Source organism: Coenobita brevimanus, chromosome 97 (genome assembly GCF_032717465.1).
Source record: "Coenobita brevimanus isolate Jiangsu-jjx chromosome 97, ASM3271746v2, whole genome shotgun sequence".
Taxonomy (NCBI): Eukaryota; Metazoa; Arthropoda; class Malacostraca; order Decapoda; family Coenobitidae; genus Coenobita; species Coenobita brevimanus.
In genome coordinates this window covers 27,632,986-27,653,499 of record NC_137050.1, presented here as the reverse complement: position 1 = coordinate 27,653,499, position 20,514 = coordinate 27,632,986, and the positions used below count along the sequence as shown (strand labels likewise).

Genomic DNA, 20,514 nt, shown 5'->3' with positions numbered 1-20,514 from the left:
CTCAGTAGCGCACTTAGTGACGTGCATTAAATCGGTCACTTTTTGAAAACGGTGACGAATTATTTGAAAAGTATACCCCGGAATGGAGAGAGAAACGGTTAACTGAGCGATACACAGTGAGTTTTCCACTAATAGTTCGTGGCTTCTCACAAAAAGGAAATGTCGCGAATTGATTCGTGACAGTGAGTGACTTTGATGCTCCTGGGGAAGGTGATCAAGAGGAGTCTGTGGAGGGAAGTGTTGGTGCGGTGGGGAGTGCGACGCTGTAAGTGTTGATACCTCAGAACCCCTGTTATTTAAGGTCATCAGGCATGTTGTCTACTGTTGTTAAGGTGACTACCCATATTTTTGTTATTGTAGCTATAGCTTTAGTACAATGTCTGAAACATATGACCTTTATTATGTCTCTAAGGGCCAAAAAATGTCCAGGTATGAGGGGGTACCGCTCATATGTAATTATTTCCATAAGATTGTGTATTCCTAGTACGCGAATTCCCAGTGCGCGAGCTCGTGCACCGCCCAATCTCTCGCGCATTGTGCGAGCCCACTGTATATATATACAGTGCTCGACAAAAGTATCGAACGCCTATGTCAGGGCGCGCAATACTCTTGGCGAAAAGAGAATCACCCTTTTTTGGTACTAAAAATTGAGCCAGATGTTTGGGCTGCTAACATGACGTCACGGGAGCCTGAGGCCTTACTGCGTGCTGGTTGGCTGCCGCCTCAGTTGCTTACGGGCTGCGCGAGAGAGAGGAACTCCTCCGCTCCTCCCTCTCTTCATGCGCCATTTTTTACCTAGTTTCCCGCAGTGTTTTGGCTTTCGCCACTTTGTTATGGCCCCTACCCGTGAACTTTCGAGTGAAATCATATCACAGATCATTGCTCTAAAGGAGGCAGGCTACCCTACGAAGGAAATTAGTGATTTGTTTGGTGTGGCTCGATCGACAGTGCGGAGATGGTGTGCCCAATTTTGAATGGAAAATAGTGGTGATGTTCCTACAATGAAACTGCGGTCTGGTAGGCCCAGGAAAACTTCCCTGAGGTCTGTTAATGTGTTAAAACATGCAGTGGAGTCTAATCCTCGTGTGAGTGCAAGGAAAATTAAGGAGAACAACCCAGAAGTGTTTGGTGAGGTTTCAGTGCGCACGGTGTCTCAAAGAGTCCATGAACTTGGTTACACAAGTCACAGGCCTGTGAGAAAGCCTCTTCTTACATGTTACCAGCGACTTCATAGGCTTGCTTTTGCTAACAAGTACCTTAACTGGGGTGAGGACCAATGGTTGTCAGTGTTGTGGTCTGATGAGGCAACGTTTAGTGTTACCTGTAATCAAGGAGCACACTCGTGTACCGGCGCAGAGGTAGTGACCCGCTTGACCCTCGTTACGTGGAGAGCACAGTCAAACACCCTGATTCACTTATGTTATTGGGTTGTTTCTCTGGGAAGGGTTTGGGGAAGCTTGTTGTGCTTCCTAAGAATAACGTCTAATAACGTCTAATTGGTGCCAGAAAAATGGCGTTATTAGCGAAAATGTTATTTGCATGACATTAAAATACATGTATAAAGGGTTTATTGGTGCTGCCACTCCAGGACTTTTATCCACTTTTCCCGCCGGAGCCCTCCTATCACTACTTTTTTAGCTGAAATAATAAGATTAGTTATTAAATCATCATGAGTAATATAAAACTCACCTTCAAGGAGTTATGAGGTGTTTGGTGTGATGATTGTTTCAAGGCTTGTGCATGGACGCTACTGCAGTGTACCCCGACCCCTTGCTGGCCTCGTCCCCATTCCTGCCTCTCATGCCAGGGTCACCCACTTCCATCAACACTTCATCAAACCCCATAAAGTCAAAATCTTCAGGAAAGTCCCCAGTGTCATCAGTGTCATCATGTACTCAACCCTTCTCTGTTGTTCTTCCTCGGCTGGCTAGCTTTGTGAAAGAAAGTGAGTGATGAGTGACTGATGGCGGGCATTCACTCGATCGTGATACTTTTTCTGGTATTTTCTTGAAATATGATTTACAAGTCCAGTCATTAGTCATTATTTCTGATGGCTGCTCTCGCTCTGTCTCAGCAGTTGTGGCTGGAGTGCCGACCAAGCGTGTTTAATGGTTTCCAATGTTGTATTATTCCAGGCACTGATGAAGTAATTTACAGACTGTTGAAAGTTATATTTCTTCCAGAATGCAGCAACAGTTATTATGTTGGGGGTTGCAGGTATGCCAGGTGGAGCAGGTGAGTCACATGGGTTGTAGAGGTGGAGGGGGAAGCAGATAGTGAGTTAGGTAGGGCAGTGGAGGTGGAGGGGACGGCAGCGGGCGACTCAGGGGAGGTGGCGACGGGAGGATCCTCCGCCTCCTCCTCACTACTGCTCACATTTTGGGCGATTTCCTTCATTTCTTCTTGTGTTTGTCTGTTTCATTCCTCACCTTCTTATGGACATATTAGCAGTATAACAACTTGGTATTCACGAAATAACCGTTATTCAAGTGAATCCAAAAGTTATTACAGAAACTGGGTATCTATTCTAACGTACAGTTATTGCCAAAAACGTTATTGTCGAAGTCGTTATCGGTGAGATCCTACTGTATACATATATATCTATCTATCTATTGCCAGACGCCTCAATCCCATTTGGGGTGGCCACAAACAAATCGCCTCCAAGTCACCCTGTCCCCCGCCATTTCACTGCCCTGCTCCCAACTTGCACCCCCCTCTCTCATATACCTCTCCACTCAATCCCTCCATCTCATCCTTGGCCTCCCCCTCCCTCTTCCCCCCTCCACCTCACTCGCATACACTCTCTTCGTCAGTCTTTCACCCTCCATCCTCTCCACATGGCCAAACCACCTCAGTGTGTTCCTCATAACGCTTCCTATCACATCCACATCCACACCACAACGCTCCTTTATATCCTCATTCGTCAGCCTGTCTCTCCATGTGACTCCACAGGCTCCTCTTAAATAACTCATTTCCACTGCTCTCACTCTTGACTTGTGTCCTTCCAACAACGTCCAAGCTTCACTTCCGTACGTTAGAGTTGGTATCACAATACTGTCATGTAGCAACTTTTTCACTTCCATGCTCACTTCCCTGTTTCTTATCGCTGCTTTCAAAGAACCAGCAACCTTTCTTCCCTCCTGTACCCTTTCAAGCACTTCACCCTCCAAACCTCCATCCTTACTCATCACACTACCCAAGTACTTAAACATACTCACATTTTCCAATTCCTCACCATCCAACCTCGCTGTACATTCACTGACTTCACCTCTCTCAAAGACCATCACTTTACTCCTCCCTACATTCACCTTTAGATTCCGTTTCTTACTCACACTCCCAAACTCATCCACCGAGCCTTGCAGCTCCCCTTTGTCTTCACTCAACAACACAGTATCATCTGCAGACAACAGTACAGGGAGTTTCCAAACACTATCCTCTCTCACCAGGGCCACTCCAACATCCACTACCCTACCTTGTACCTCTTTTATTACCCCATCCATGTACAGATTGAACAGCCATGGAGACATGACACATCCTTGTTTCAACCCAACTTTCAAAGAGAAAAATTCACCTAGTTCACCATCCACACGCACTGCAGCCTTCGCACCATCGTACATACTCTTCACAGCATTCAACAACTTCCCATCTATTCCATATATTCTTAATACTTTCCACAATCCTTGTCTGTCAACCCTGTCATATGCTTTCTCCAAATCCATGAAAGCCGCATGCAACTTCTTTCCTTTCTCTAGAAACTTTTCCACTAAAGATCTAAGAATGAATATCTGATCTACACAACCTCTTCCCTTCCTAAAGCCTCCCTGTTCTTCTCCAACTAATTTCTCTGTTCTTTCTCTAACTCTGTCAATAAGTATCCTACCATACACTTTTCCTATTATACTAAGAAGACAAATGCCCCTATGATTACCACACACTTCTTTTTCCCCTTTTCCTTTGTACAAGGGAATAATTATACCTGACTTCCAATCCTCCGGGACTCTACCTTCCTCCCAGGTCACTCTGCACATCTTCCACATCCATTCTACTACTATCTCTCTCCCATGCTTCAGCATTTCACCACACACTCCATCAATTCCTGGGTCTTTCCCCGATTTAACTTTCTTCACTGCTTCCACAACTTCTATCCTACTGATTTCTTCCTGTCTTCTCACCTCCCTCCTTCTCCCAGCCATTCCCCAGCCACTTATACTCGCATTACTTCCGTCCTCTATGTTCAACAATTCCTTAAAGTGTTCTCTCCATCTGCTCACTTTGTCTCCCTTCTCCACTAGTAGTCTACCATTTTTATCTTTCACTCCCTTGCTAACTTCACTTCCACTCTTTCATACTCTTTTCATGTCTTTCCAGAACATTTTCTTACAGTCCCTCCACTTTACACTCAAATTCCTTCCAAATTCCTCATCCACTCTCTTTTTACCCTCTCTTACTAATCTTTTCACCTGTCTCTTTCTTTTTTACATATAACTCTCTCTTCCGCCTCTCAACTTCTTCCATGCCCCTATTTCTCATCCATTCATTGTATGCTTTCTTCTTTTGTGCCACAGCCTGTCTCACCTCTTCAGTCCACCACGCTGTTCCTTGCACCCCCCTCCATCTTCTCTTCCTTCCACACACCACATCACATGCTGCACATATTTCTTCTGTAAATATCCTACACACACCTTCCACGTCTCCCATCTGCTCCAATTCATGTTTGCCCAATCGTTCCTCCACTTCTCTCTTATACTCTGCCTTTTTCTCATCCTCTTGTAACCTTTCCACTCTCCTTGCAACTACTCCTTCCTCTCGTCTTTCCCTTCTTCTATTCCTCCATCTTACTTGAATCCTAATTCTGGGCGCCACCAAGTAGTGGTATATATATATATATATGTGTGTGTATGTGTGTACATATGTGTATAAATATATATCTGTCTATTGCCAGACGCAGCAATCCCGTAAGGGGTGGCCATTTGACTTTGAGTTATTTGTTTTACGGGGAGGGGCACAAACCCTCTACCAACCCACTTGCTGACACGTAGGGAGCATGTATGGTTTGGTTATATAGTTACTACCCAGTGTTGTAAATGGTTTTTTGGCTTACAGGAAACCATTTGGCTTGTCACTAAATGTAAAGCCACCTGTAAAGGAAAGAAAAGCAATAAGAAGTGACAGGAAAGATGGGAGAAACAGGAAGAGGGGAGGGCAGGCACAGAAAAAGAATGATAAAGGCTAAGGAAGAAACAGGCAGCACGACTTCAAGTGAGTGGATGATGGTCGCCCCCACGGACCATATCCAATATATGCATATATACATACAGTATACTATATATATATATATATATATATATATATATATATATATATATATACAGTACCCTCGCGTCCAGCACGCGTTAGTCCAGCACGATTCGAGTCCAGCACGGTGAGCAATTAATTAGTATTATTTAATATGATTTAATTACTGCAACACGAGTGTGTTAGCATAACACGCACAGAGCTCCGAGAAGTGGGCCAAATCCGCAGAGTTCACTCTAGCACGATCACCCCCGGTCCAACACGGCCATACTGGACATTCCCATGATGATGATAGCCAATGAAAAACTTCTGATCAAGTAGCCTTCCCCGCCTGCTATTGTGACGTGATCGTGATGCCGCCCAATTAAAAACGCTTCTGGTGTCACGTGATGTTTTGTTTACATTTCTCCCGCCACAGAGCCACTCAGTCGCATAATTGCATTGGAAGGTGCTTTTTTCTTGGTGCATTTTCTGCCCTTGTTACTGCATTTTACCCTGCTCACGATGCCTAGGAAGCCTTCTGAGAACCCCAAGAAGCGTCGGCACATCCCTCAGGCCACCAAGCTAGAAAGCATTGAGAGGAAGAAGAAAGGGGAGAGGAAAGATGACATTGCCAAGGCCTACGACATGAATGAAGCCAACGTGATCATAATAAAAAACTTTAGACAAGATCCTGGCAGCCGAAGGCTATCACACGGCACTTCATACCAGGTTTGCCGAGGATACGAAGGTAAATCGGAACGGTAACGTGGTAAAATTGCCGACGATACCACGGGCATTTGGAATTCATCTGGATGGATTCCTGCCTAGCATACGATGGGGAAAACAGTGTGACCAAAATCCAGGCAACTCGACAGAGAATGTATCGTACTACAGCATTGAACATTTAGCCTGACACTGAATACATATTAATATTTTAGAATAAATATCAATCATTTTGAAACCCTTCTCATCGGCGTGCGTACCAGTTTATAAACAAAGTTGCTTCTCCTTATTCTCTACCGAGTCAGCGACAGCGATCACTTTCCGCAGTCACGAGACGGGGCTCTGGCAACAGTGTGAGAAGCATGCACTTTGCCGGGCTAGGACAGGCAGAAGCAGGATCTTCCATGGCTGTGGACGAAGATAGTGATTCTGAGTGTGATTTCGAAGGATTTATGAGGGAGGTTTGATTTCGAAGGATTTATGAGGGAGGTTGAGGAGGAGCAACAGCCATTACCCGCTAGTGACGCCAGCAGCCATCCTCCGGGGACCCAGTAGGACAAACTACAGCCTTGGATACCACCTTCCATTCCCAGCAAGCCCACCAACACTATCCTAAAAGGTTAGTTATCATTCATAGCACAGTACCATTTATTATAATTACAATAGTACCAATATATGTATAGGTATATGGTAGGTATTTAGGGTGACTTTTCCGAGGGTTGCTGACATAATTCATTTTTCCCCATAAGCTCTATTGTTAGTCCAACACGTTTTTGGTCCAACACGTGACCCATGCATGACAATATTACCGTGCTGGACGCGAGGGTACTGTATATACATACAGTAAAGTAGGCTCGCACAGTGCGCGAAAGATTGGGCGGTCCACGACCTCACGAACTGGGAATTCGCGTACTGGGAATACTTAATCTTATGGAAATAATTACATATGGACGGTACCTCCTCATACCTGGACATTTTTTGGCCCTTAGAGACATAAAAAAGGTCATATTTTTCAGACATTGTACTAAAGCTATAGCTACAATAACAAAAATATGGGTAGTCACCTTAACAACAGTAGACAACAGGCCTGATGACCTTAAATAACGGGTTCTGAGGCGCGGCAACACTTACAGCGCCCCACTCCCCACTGCACCTCCCACCGCACCAACACTTCCCTCCACAGACTTCTCTTGAGCACCTTCCCCAGGAGCATCAAAGTCACTCACTTCGGCCATAAACCCTTCAAAATCCAATGCTGACACTTCTGACATTGCATCCTCAACAGGAACAGGAGCAGACGATGTCACTGGTTCCTCAATTTCACCAACTTGAGCTTCTGAGTGTAGCTTGTTATGAGCATCTGTCTTCTCCTGTTTATTCCTTCCCTGTGCCTGTCTTTATAGAAACGGAAGAGTTTGTCGATACCAACTAGAAGTTCCTCCGTTCTTAGGTTGCTCACTTCCTGTTCCTTCACCTCTTCCTTGAGCTTATCCGTGGCAGCAAGGATCTTGCTAATGTTTGATATACACAGCTCAGTCCTGCCTTCCATCACGCTAGGCTGCTCAACTTGACTCTGCCTGGCGTCGGGGTCTGCTTCAGCCTCGTCTATCTGTTGCAACACTTCCTCGGGAGGCTGTTCCTCAGTAGCATTGTGCACTTCTTGTATGTCTGCCAGTGTAATGTCCTCGAAACTTGGTACAGCTTGTGCTGCTGTCAGTGTTGCTGCCTCAGCCTCGGCCAGTGGTTGAATGGCCGTCTCCTGGGTCGTGCATAAGTGAGGCACGAGCATTCGCCATGCATGGTTCACCGTTGCAGGTGTAATCTGGTGCCAGGCTTGCAGGAGAAATTCAACTGCGTCCTTCACTGTAAAATTACACCAAAATGCCTCAACAGTCATGGTATCTCTGGCAGGTCGGGATACAGGTGCTGGTGGAGATGGAATGGGAGCAGATGCCTCATCAAGGTCTTCGTCGTGATCTTCTTGTAGGGTATGAAGCTCCTCTTGTGTGTCGGTCTTCCTGCATAGGTAGTCGTACACTTGCTTATGGTAGAAGTGCTTCACAGCGGCGATTAGTTCTTGATCCAGTGGCTGCACTAGTGACGTCGTGCGGGGCAGCAGAAACACAACACGACAATCCTTATGCAGATCTTCAAGGTATGGAGGGTGACTTGGTGCATTATCAAGCACAAGGAGCATCTTAAATGGAATGCCCAGTTCCCGACACTTGGCCCTGGCATCAGGGACACACCGCCTCGTTAACCAGTCTGCCATAATGTTCCCGGTCATCCAACCATTTGCGGACTTGTACCAATACACGCCACTTGCCTTACTGTCATCTTACACTTCTGGAGCTTGCGACCAGGAGCTTGTTTCTGTCTTTTAGCAGTGTAAGTTGATTTGGGCATGGCCTTGTAATATAACAACGTTTCATCGATGTTGTAGATCTGGTCCTTGGTGTACTGTCCTTCTTCAATAATTGCTCTAAATATCGCAGGATAGTCTCTCGCGGCCAGCTCGTCGGCAAAGGCACGTTCACCAGACACTTTCACGTAACGGAGTTCCTTGCGCTTGAGAAAACGGTCCAGCCATCCAACCGATGCCCTGAAACGTTTTTCCACTTTTAACCTGCGAGATGCTGCCTTGTAAAAGAGCTGGGCTTGGTTCCGAATAAATCTTCCATTCAGTAGAACATCTTCCTTTTCCTTCCTCATTATGAAGGTGGCAAGATAGCGCTCCATTAGTATCATAGCACGATTTCCCACCCCCGAACGGCCGTCTAGGTCAGAGGCACCGTACATCTTCACTACACCCTTTATGGCTTCACGATTCTTCCACACAGTTCTCACTGTAGATTCAGCCAGTCCCAGGGCTCTCCCGATGGCAGTGTTTCCTTGACCCTCCTCCTTCATCTTAATGATCTTTAACTTGGTGGCGTGTGTCAGAAGTTTCTTAACTCTTGGGGTTGGAGCCATGGTGCGGCGAAGTACAGGCAAGGATGGAGCAGCACAAAAAACACCACACGTTGTACACAACAGGTTAGCTGTAGAGAGCGGATCTGCACAGTGCACGAGCCAGGACAGTTATGGCACGCCCGCTCCCTTGTACCCCAAGCTGCACAGTAGAATGTCCAGGAATTTCTGTGCATCAACATTCTGACACGTGACACACTGCGTGAGGGGTGGTCATGCACTAATAGAAAATGGCATTTTTAAGCCACTCCTTGCCTCTGCCTGCGTTCTGTGCGGTAAACTCGTGCATTCAAGGGTTTTTAGTTATGATTTTTGGTCACTCGTGCACAATGCGAATCGCGCATTGTGATGATGCGCACTGTGCGAACCTACTGTATATATATATATATATATATATATATATATATATATACCTGTGGGTGGTGAACTGAATGAAAGGAAGGCAATGATTGATTATGTGTGTGTGGATGAAAGGATGCGAAGATGTGTAATGGATGCAAGAGTTTATAGAGGTTAGGGGAGTGGACTTTCTGACCACTACTTGGTGGTGGCCAGAATTAGAATTCAAGAAAGATGGAGGAATAGAAGAAGGGAAAGACGAGAGGAAGGAGTAGTTGCAAGGAGAGTGGAAAGGTTACAAGAGGATGAGAAAAAGGCAGAGTATAAGAGAGAAGTGGAGGAACGATTGGGCAAATATGAATTGGAGCGGATGGGAGACGTGGAAGGTGTGTGTAGGATATTTACAGAAGAAATGTGCAGCATGTGATGTGGTGTGTGGAAGGAAGAGAAGACGGAGGGGGGTGCAAGGAACAGCGTGGTGGACTGAAGAGGTGAGACAGGCTGTGGCACAAAAGAAGAAAGCATACAATGAATGGATGAGAAATAGGGGCGTGGAAGAAGTTGAGAGGCGGAAGAGAGAGTTATATGTAGAAAGAATGAGAGAGGTGAAAAGATTAGTAAGAGAGAGTAAGAAGAGAGTGGATGAGGAATTTGGAAGGAATTTGAGTGTAAAGTGGAGTGACTGTAAGAAAATGTTCTGGAAAGAGGTGAAAAGAGTAAGACAGGGTGGAAGTTAAGTTAGCAGGGGAGTGAAAGATAAAAATGGTAGATTACTAGTGGAGAAGGGAGAAAACAGTGAGCAGATGGAGAGAACACTTTAAGGAATTGTTGAACATAGAGGATGGAAGTAATGCGAGTATAAGTGGCTGGGGAATGGCTGGGAGAAGGAGGGAGGTGAGAAGACAGGAAGAAATCAGTAGGATAGAAGTTGTGGAAGCAGTGAAGAAAGTTAAATTGGGGAAAGACCCAGGAATTGATGGAGTGTGTGGTGAAATGCTGAGGCATGGGAGAGAGATAGTAGTAGAATGGATGTGGAAGATATGCAGAGCGGCCTGGGAGGAAGGTAGAGTCCCGGAGGATTGGAAGTCAGGTATAATTATTCCCTTGTACAAAGGAAAAAGGGAAAAAGAAGTGTGTGGTAATCATAGGGGCATTTGTCTTCTTAGTATAATAGGAAAAGTGTATGGTAGGATACTTATTGACAGAGTTAGAGAAAGAACAGAGAAATTAGTTGGAGAAGAACAGGGAGGCTTTAGGAAGGGAAGAGGTTGTGTAGATCAGATATTCATTCTTAGATCTTTAGTGGGAAAGTTTCTAGAGAAGGGAAAGAAGTTGTATGCGGCTTTCATGGATTTGGAGAAAGCATATGACAGGGTGGATAGACAAGGATTGTGGAAAGTGTTAAGAATATATGGAATAGATGGGAAGTTGTTGAATGCTGTGAAGAGTATGTACGATGGTGCGAAGGCTGCAGTGCGTGTGGATGGTGAACTGAGTGAATTTTTCTCTTTGAAAGTTGGGTTGAAACAAGGATGTGTCATGTCTCCATGGTTGTTCAATCTGTACATGGATGGGGTAATAAAAGAGGTACAAGGTAGGGTCGTGGATGTTGGAGTGGCCCTGGTGAGAGAGGATAGTGTTTGGAAACTCCCTGTGCTGTTGTTTGCAGATGATACTGTGTTGTTGAGTGAAGACAAAGGGGAGCTGCAAGGCTTGGTGGATGAGTTTGGGAGTGTGTGTAAGAAACGGAATCTAAAGGTGAATGTAGGGAAGAGTAAAGTGATGGTCTTTGAGAGAGGTGAAGTCAGTGAATGTACAGCGAGGTTGGATGGTGAGGAATTGGAAAATGTGAGTACGTTTAAGTACTTGGGTAGTGTGATGAGTAAGGATGGAGGTTTGGAGGGTGAAGTGCTTGAAAGGGTACAGGAGGGAAGAAAGGTTGCTGGTTTTTTGAAAGCAGCGATAAGAAACAGGGAAGTGAGCATGGAAGTGAAAAAGTTGCTACATGACAGTATTGTGATACCAACTCTAACGTACGGAAGTGAAGCTTGGACATTGTTGGAAGGACACAAGTCAAGAGTGAGAGCAGTGGAAATGAGTTATTTAAGAGGAGCCTGTGGAGTCACATGGAGAGACAGGCTGACGAATGAGGATATAAAGGAGCGTTGTGGTGTGGATGTGGATGTGATAGGAAGCGTTATGAGGAACACACTGAGGTGGTTTGGCCATGTGGAGAGGATGGAGGGTGAAAGACTGACGAAGAGAGTGTATGCGAGTGAGGTGGAGGGGGGAAGAGGGAGGGGGAGGCCGAGGATGAGGTGGAGGGATGGGGTGGAGAGGTATATGAGAGGGGGGTGTGAGTTGGGAGCAGGGCAGTGAAATGGCGGGGGACAGGGTGACTTGGAGGCGATTTGTTTGTGGCCACCCCAAACGGGATTGAGGTGTCTGGCAATAGATATATATATATATATATATATATATATATATATATACATCACCATCCACTCACTCAATGTAGTGCTGCTCTTAGGTGTCTGCCCTTTTCTCTCCTCCATCCCTCTTTCCTTCCATCCTCTCCTGTCTTTCTTTCCTTCATTCTTTCCTCGTTCTTCTGCCATGGTGTAATTGCTCCCAAGAGATATTGCATATTTTTTGTAATGTTGCAAGAAGATAATTATTTTACACAAAGTTCATCGTTGTAAGTTCGCTAGTTTTAGGAGGGGGAAGTTATGTTTGCCTCTGAATGCTGAGCTGGTGAGTTTACATTATAGAGGAAAGTGCCTGTTGTTGGTAATAGTGTATAATATGGGGAGGCTTTTTTTTTTTTTTTTTTTTTTTTTCTTTTTCCACTGTCAGGTACTGTATGAAGGTGATTGATTCAAACAGAGCAAATGATGAATAGAGAGCTAGGAAATTTATGGCTGGTATCTCATGGACTGGTTTCCCTTGTTGCCTTTAGTCTCAGTTTACTTGAGATATATGTCATATGGTAAGTCCGTGTAATATGTTGGGGATGTGTACTACAGTGGCAAAGTATTTTTCATACAGCTGGTACTGTAAATTGGGGGAAGTGGCAAATTGGCTTTGTAGGTAAAAATGTAATTTAAATAGGGAATTTTTGTGTAATTTACTGTCGACTTAATGGCATGAACATACAGTGACATTCAGTGTCTTACTTATAAATCTTTCTTGAATTCAGATGGCAAAAACCCTTACTCTTCACGTCGTCGGCTGCGGCCAGAGATGATATCAGGGCCACAGGGAGACTTCAAGCATACTGGCCATGTGGGGCTCGATGGTGCCTACTTTGGAGACGTCTCCTTCCTCGGAGATAAGGTCCAGCCTGGCACCTTTGTTCAAAAAAAGCTTTCTAAGGTCGTAGCGCGTTATTTTTCTGTTAACTAACGTAGAGATGTTGCCTAAGAGTACTACTGCAGCACTGGTGGTTATTTTGTCTTTATCAGTACTGTATATTGCTGATGACAAACTACTGTACCATGCCAGAATTTTCCACCCTTTTGTAATTGGGACCATAGTGAAAGTAAATTCATTTTGTATTTATGCTAAGTCATCAGGATTTACCCAGTTGAATTAAAGAATCTGTGCATGCATTAGACTTCATATGTACTCTTTTGCAAAGGGAGTACAGTATCTACATAGTGCACTGTAAGTATTGTATGTATTCTTTATATTATTCTAATACTGTACTGTACATTTTAATTTGGGTGTGAATTGAGTTATTGTACAGCACACTCTCGTTTTACAGTGAGGATGTGTTTAATAAAAAGCATCACATAACAAGATATCCCATATCGAGTCAGTTATAATGTGGGTTGAATGGGAATACATTTTTGCCAAGAATCACTCATCCTGAAAAGTCTAAAAACAAGTTTCCAACTCATCTTAACTCATGTAGTAGCTGTTTCACCTTATTGCACTCCACTTGCAACTTGCCCCCAAACTAAGTCAAAAAATTAGTTTCCAACTCAGCTAGTACAGGCAAACCCCGATTTATGATACCCTTAGATGTGATACCCCAGAATAGTGATGGGGGTAGAAATACCACCCTACCCTGCCTATCGTAGGCCTATGCACGGTTTTGCGATGTTTAAAAAAAAAATTAAAACCGATTTTGACGATATTTTATACTTAAATTTTGGGCTTAGGTTGATTTATAAACTGTTTTTAGGCTTAGATTAATGTCTTTTAGTCATAGGTGGAGTGAACAGTGTTATTTGGGATACAGATTCTCACTCAACAGATGAGGTACAAAACAGTGTGGACAACTGGGCAACTTAACTGAGAATATTTCTTACCATTGAGCATCTAACTTATCATGGAATACATAAAAATTATTTTAAATAAATATTAATAATTATGAAAGCCTTAAAGAGTAAATATTTCATGCATTGATGAAAACTGTGACATCGATAAATCATGTGTTTACGTTTGGGTTGTTCAAGGAAAAATGTCTTGAAAATACAATTGAATTTCTAAATAAATGTTGGAAAGTAAGAGAGAATAAAGTAAAAGAGCTCAGCAACCAGAACAGTAACTAAAACGACGTAAAGAGGGTCCGCTAAAAAGGCTATACCAATCACATCATTGATTAATAAGTCAAGTGTTTACGTTCGGGCTTTTTAAGGGATTTAGCTTTGAAAATACGAAGGAATTTCTAAATTAATGTTGGAAAGTAAGAGAGAAGAAAATAAAGGAGTTCAGCAACCAGAACAGTAACTAAAACGACATAAAGAGGATCCATTGAAAACACTATCCCAATCGCATCATCAATCGATAAAGCATGTTTTTTCATTCAGGCTGTTCAACGGAAAACACTTTGAAAATACAAAGGAATTTCTTATCAGATGTTGGAAACTAAGAGAGAAGAAAATAATGGAGCTCAGCAACCAGAACAGTAACTAAAACAACATAAGGAGCTGTTGAAAAGCACGGCTGGATTAAGCACGTGGGAGGCCCGGGGCCCGCTTGGAAAGGAGGCCCCCTTTCCAACTCCCCCAGTGTCATACACCACAGACTGGTAACCTAAATCCTAATATATAAATAGGACACTTTTTGTTAGGAAATACTGAACGGGGACTATTCATCCAATGCTGTAATATGTAATGCATAAACACGAAATGAAATGAACACAAGTTGCTCTGGTGGGAGGCCCCCTCTTGGTGGGTGGCCCAGGGCCCGGGCCCCTTGGGCCCTCCCCCTTAATCCGGCGGTGTTGAAAAGGCTGTCCTGATTGCATCATCAATCGTGTTCCCATCTTGCAACAAATTCTTCCTTTTCTGTCCAGCTCTCTGATGCAAGAGTTAACTGTTACTCCCAATCCTTCATTTATGCAACAGGTCAACTCAGGAACTGTCTCCCTCTGTCTGTATTTCCTACTTCCTATGATCTCCAGTCTTTCAAACGTAGTGTGTCCAGGCATCTCGATATGAACGGATCTTGAATTTGGCTCTCTTTTGTATTGTTTTTGTTTTTTTCTTGGAAGGAATGGTTTGCGGGCTCCTGGTTCCTTCTTTCTTACATGAAAATAGAAGAGAGAGTGAGAGAGAATTCCCTGTCAAAACATCAGCGATTCTCCATCACAACAATTTGCTCTATGGCCGATTCTGCATCATTCATACATTATTACTATGCATAACATGTGTTTATATAATTGTGCTGGGATCGTCTGATGGTAGGATTGTATACAATGCTGCTGCTTCTTCTTCTATACCGAGTTTGAGTATGAGTTGGAGAATGCTTTCTCCAGTGACCTTGACAGGTACCAATGAGACGGGCACAGGTTTTAGGCTTAGGGTAGCTTTTTTACAGCTGTTAGTCCATTTAGATTGGCTCTAAACTTTTTTTTGGACTCATTTGGATGGGTTTAGGACTTAGTTGGGGGGGGAAACCCAAGGCTCAAAAACACATCACTATACTTTGCATGTTAAATCTACCCTGAGATACAGTACCCTGCCTAGCGATGGGTTCTTGCTTAACAAATTGCGTTGTTTAACCGGGGAATTGCCTGTTCTGGTAAGTGCTTCATTTCATTGCACTTCACTTGCTGCTTGTACTGTAACACCACACTACAATATTGTTCCATTACTGACACTAACACACCCAGTAATGAGAGTTCAGAAACAAATGACTGTAGACAAAAACAGCATTCGTACATCTACCAGTGAGACTTCATATGGGATCACAATGATTATGTAAGCAAAACTGTGATCATATAGAAAAAAAAAAGCTCTAAATTTTTAGTCATCATATAAGAGATTCATCATACTGTATTGTGGTTCATTGTAAAATGAGTCTTTTGTATTTGTGAACTACATATATATATATATATATATATACAGTAATCCCTCTAATATCCGGACGCCCAATAACCGAACATCCCCACTAACCGAACCTTATCGTTCTGGGATCAAACATTCCCAAAATGGTCCGAAAATCCAAAAAAATTGGAAAAAAAAAATCAATTTTTTGCTGTCCGTAATTTGAACTTGCCGCGCGCGCCGCGTGAGAGCATTGTTTTGGTTCATCATTCCTCCGACGTCCGATAGAGCGCCGCTGCATCCTCCCCACTTCCCGCCTGTCTCTCACCGCGACAAGACCTACGCTCTTCGCCATGGCTTGGGAAAAGTTAATGTGCAACACTTAAATTTAATGGAACATTATTTGGACTAAAGTGAACACTGTGAAAAGAACGGACTTCTGTGTGTTAGTGACTAAGTTCAGTGCAAGACTTCAGGAAGAGTGTAGTGCAAGTGCTTCAGGAAATCGTTCTTACTGTCGAGTCCGAGAGGAGGCGGTTATTCATCGAGGTGGCCAGGGACTTGCTGTAAGTAGCCAAAATGTTTCATGTTGTACTATTTTCCATACTATATTTACCAGAATGTTTCATATTGTATTTTTTCCCATACTATACTTACCAGAAAGTGTCATACTGTACTTCTTTCCATACTAAACTTACCTCATGCATGTGCAGTAGGAATGTGTTTTTCAGAGTTCGGTTAGATTCGGTTAGGTTAGGTTCGGTTAGAGTCCATAAGTACCAGAATGTTTATTAATGTATGAACATACTTCTAAACCCACATTTTATGTGTCTATTGCATTTATTTCAGTCATTTATGTGCCTTATTGGTGTGATTTGGGTGTTAAATAGGTGCTATGCATGTCCGGAGGGAGTTGTATAGGTGTTTCTCTGTGTTAGGGTCCGTAAGTACAAGTCCATAAGCTGGGGCCCAATATCCGGACAAAACCAATATCCGAACCTACCGATGGCTCTATTGATCCGGATATTGGAGTGATTACTGTGTATATATATATATATACAGAAAGCTAGACTGGGAAAACAGAGGAGTGAACACAGATGGAGAAAAGCTAAACCATTTAAGATTTGCAGATGACATTGTCCCAATCTCAGACACAGCAGAGACATTGCAAGAAATGTTAAATGACCTGAACAGAGATAGTCTCAAAGTAGGGCTAAAGATGAACTGGATTAAAACTAAAGTAATGTTTAATCCTTAAACACCAAAGAGCTTCATCAGAATAAGTGGAGAAATTCTTGAAGAAGTCGAGGAGTACAGTTACCTGGGACAAATACTAAAATTAACAAAAGATAATGATAGTGAAATAAAGACACACAATTGGATGGAAAGCTTTCGGTAAACATAGGGACATTATGAAAAGTAGCTTGTCAGTTTGTATGAAACAAAAAGTATATAACGAATGTATAATTCCAGCTATGACGTATGGTTGGGAGACTTGGAAACTGACAAAATTGATTGAAAATAAATTAATTCATTCTCAGAGAGCAATGGAAAGGTGTGTTGGGAATATCATTAAGAGACAGGAAAAGATCAACTTGGGTGGGAGAGCAGACTAAAGTCAAAGATATTATAGAAGTTATAAAAGAACAGAAATGGAGGTGGGCAGGCCATGTAGCAAGAATAAGGGATAATTGATGGAGCAAGAGGTTAACTGACTGGACACAAGAGATTGTAAGCATAGCAGAAAAAGGCCAGACAGGAGGTGGAGGGATGAGATAGAGAAATTTGCAGGGAAACCGTAGCAAAGATTGGCTCAGTCAAAGAATTCGTGGAGAAAGTTGGGGAATGCCTTTGTTCAGCAGGGGACTTGTAATGGCTGATGATGATGATGATATGTATGATAGATACATATATTTATGTATATACAGTATATACATATATATATGTATACATATGTACTCATATATATATATATATATGCATATATATATATATACAGTAATCACTCTAATATCCGGACGCCCAATAACCGAACATCCCCACTAACCGAACCTTATCGTCCTGGGATCAAACATTCCCAAAATGGTCCGAAAATCCAAAAAAAAAAAAATCAATTTTTTGCCGTCCGTAATTTGAATTTGCCGCGCGCGCCGCGTGAGAGCATTGTTTTGGTTCGTCATTCCTCTGACGTCCGATAGAGTGCCGCTGCATCCTCCCCACTTCCCACCTGTCTCTCACTGCAACTGGACCTACGCTCTTCGCCATGGCTGCCCACGTGCTCGCTTTTGTGGTGGTGCCGTACTTGCTGCAAGGCCTCCTGCTGCTCTCTGCCCTCCTCTTAGTGTGTGTGATGATGGCCCCGCCTCCTGAGAAAAGGAAGAGAGTGGTGTTGACTCTGGAGAAGAAACGGGAGATATTGGAGAAAGTTGATGCGGGTTGGTCTTCTTCACGCATTCTCCGTGAGTTCAACCTGGCCCGGTCGACTTTGTTCGATATCAAGCATTCCCGAGACAAGCTCATGCAGTACACGGCTGACTTCTCGTCGAGAAGCAAACGCAACGTGGAGAGGAAGGTTATGTTTACCCCCAAGTATGCAGAAATCGACCACTCCACGTTGATTTGGTATCGACAGCAACGTGCAGCTGGTGTGATGGTACGTGGAACGGAGCTGAAGGCTGCTGCTGAGAAGTTTGCAAGGCTTCACGATGCCCTAGACTTCAAGGCATCCGAGGGTTGGCTCTTCACGTTCAAGTTGCGACATGGCCTTACTAACCGTAAAGCACATGGCAAAGCATTGGACGCTAACGAGGATGGAGTGGACGAGTTTCTGCACAAGGTGAAAGGCTTGATCGACAGGGAGGGCCTCACTCTCGGTCAAGTCTATAACGCTGACGAAACTGGCCTATTCTATCACTCGGTGCCAACGAACACTCTAGCCGATGAGACGGAGAAGTGTGTACCTGGCTGCAAGCTTTCTAAGGAACGGATAGCTGCTTTGTGTTGTGCCAATGCTAACGGCATGCACCGGCTTAAGCCCGTTATTGTTGGCCGTGCAAAGCAGCCTCGGTGCCTTCGTGGGGTGATGGATGTCCTTCCTGTTGTATGGTACCATTCTTTGAAAGCATGGTTCACAGCTGTGATTTTCAAAGACTGGTTTCACCGTCACTTCGTCAAGGAGGTCATCCAGTACCAGACGAAGACACTGGGAATTCCTCGTGACCAGGTAAAGGCTCTCCTTCTCCTCGACAATGCACCTGCCCACCCGTGCGACAAGGACTTGGTTGCTGAGAATGGCCGTATTAGGTGCATGTTTCTGCCACCTAATACGACTGCTCTCATTCAACCCATGGACCAAGGAGTGATCGTGGCAACAAAGCGCCTGTACCGTCGGAAGTTCGTGGACGAGGTGATGGTTGTTCTCGAGGACGAGGACGAGCGCAGGGAAGGACGTGACACTCGAGGCAAGCGGACTTTGGAAAACCTTCGCCGCTACAACATCAAGTCTGCGCTGTACAACTGGCTAGTGCATGGAAGGAAGTCCCTGTGAAAACTCTTGAAAATGGTTGGTCTCGTCTGCTTCTCGGAACAGATGTGGAGTACGATTTCCTAGGGTTTGACGTGGATGACTTCCATGCACGGCTACGTACGCACGGCGACGATGTTGATGTGGACGATGTTCGTGAGTGGTTGGACGACGACGAGGGCGATCCTGGGTATCAGACGTTGTCTGATATCGAGATCGCGTCTTCGGTTGCTGGTGTCAGTCCCGAACTTGAAGATTCCGACGACGAAGGCGATGATGATGCGGACTCCTCTCAGCAGGACACTACTCCAGCCATCCCCAAGCTGAGCGCACTCCGGGAACATCTAGAGTTCGTCCTAGACTACCTGGAACACCCGGACTGCGACAGGGAGATGGGGCCCTTGGGACTCGTGGAGGAAGTGCGTGCTTTCCGGCAGCGCATCATCAATCGCCAGAATTGTCGGTCCTTGCGTCAGTCAACGATTGACAGTTTTTTCAGGCCCGTGACCCCCGCTGTGCCAAGCCCTAGTTCCACTCCGTTGCCTCCCCAAGACAGGCCCTCATGCTCCGAGCCACAGCCCAGCACATCAGCTACAGTGGAGTCACCGCTCGATGTGAGTTTGCGGCTATCTTCAGAGTTTTCTGTAGTCGGTACGCCATCACCACGACCCACCGATGCACCCCTTGGTCGCCTGTCAGTGATACTCTTGGACTCTGACAGCGAATATACAGCAAGAACTTCTCCACTAGACCACACGGGAATTTTGAGTGTTGTGCAGTGAAAAAAACGGTGTGTTGTGTTAAGGTTTTCGAAATGAGAGAAAAGACTCAGAAGAAAAGAAATTTAACGTAACTAACCTTCTTTGTTTTGGCTTTGGAAAATAAAAAAAACTTGGGAAAAGTTAATGTGCAACACTAAAATTTAATGGAACATTATTTGGACTAAAGTGAACACTGTGAAGAGAACGGACTTCTGTGTGTTATTGACTAAGTTCAGTGCAAGACTTCAGGAAGAGTGTACTGCAAGTGCTTCAGGAAATCGTTCTTATTGTCAGAGTCCGAGAGGAGGCGGATATTCATCGAGGTGGCCAGGGACTTGCTGTAAGTAGCCACAATGTTTCATATTGTACTTTTTTCCATACTATACTTACCAGAATGTTTCATATTGTACTGTACTTTTTTGCATACTATACTTACCAGAATGTGTCATACTGTACTTTTTTCCATACTATACTTACCTCATGCATGTGCAGTAGGAATGTGTTTTTCAGAGTTAGGTTCGGTTAGAGTCCATAAGTACCAGAATGTTTATTAATGTATGAACATACTTCTAAACCCACATTTTATGTTTCTTTTGCATTTATTTCAGTCATTTATGTGCCTTATTGGTGTGATTTGGGTGTT

The 20,514-nt window shown here is 44.1% G+C and overlaps 1 protein-coding gene across 1 annotated transcript in view; it reads left to right on the top strand.

Annotated features, from left to right (window-relative positions):
* The window catches only part of Ack-like (activated Cdc42 kinase-like), a 441,226-nt gene that overhangs the window by 303,505 nt on the left and 117,207 nt on the right, over positions 1-20,514 (top strand). The window contains exon 15 of the mRNA XM_080283506.1: positions 12,509-12,684. Within this exon, the coding sequence (XP_080139632.1) occupies positions 12,509-12,684 (176 nt within the window). The remainder of the gene's footprint in view (positions 1-12,508; positions 12,685-20,514) is intronic.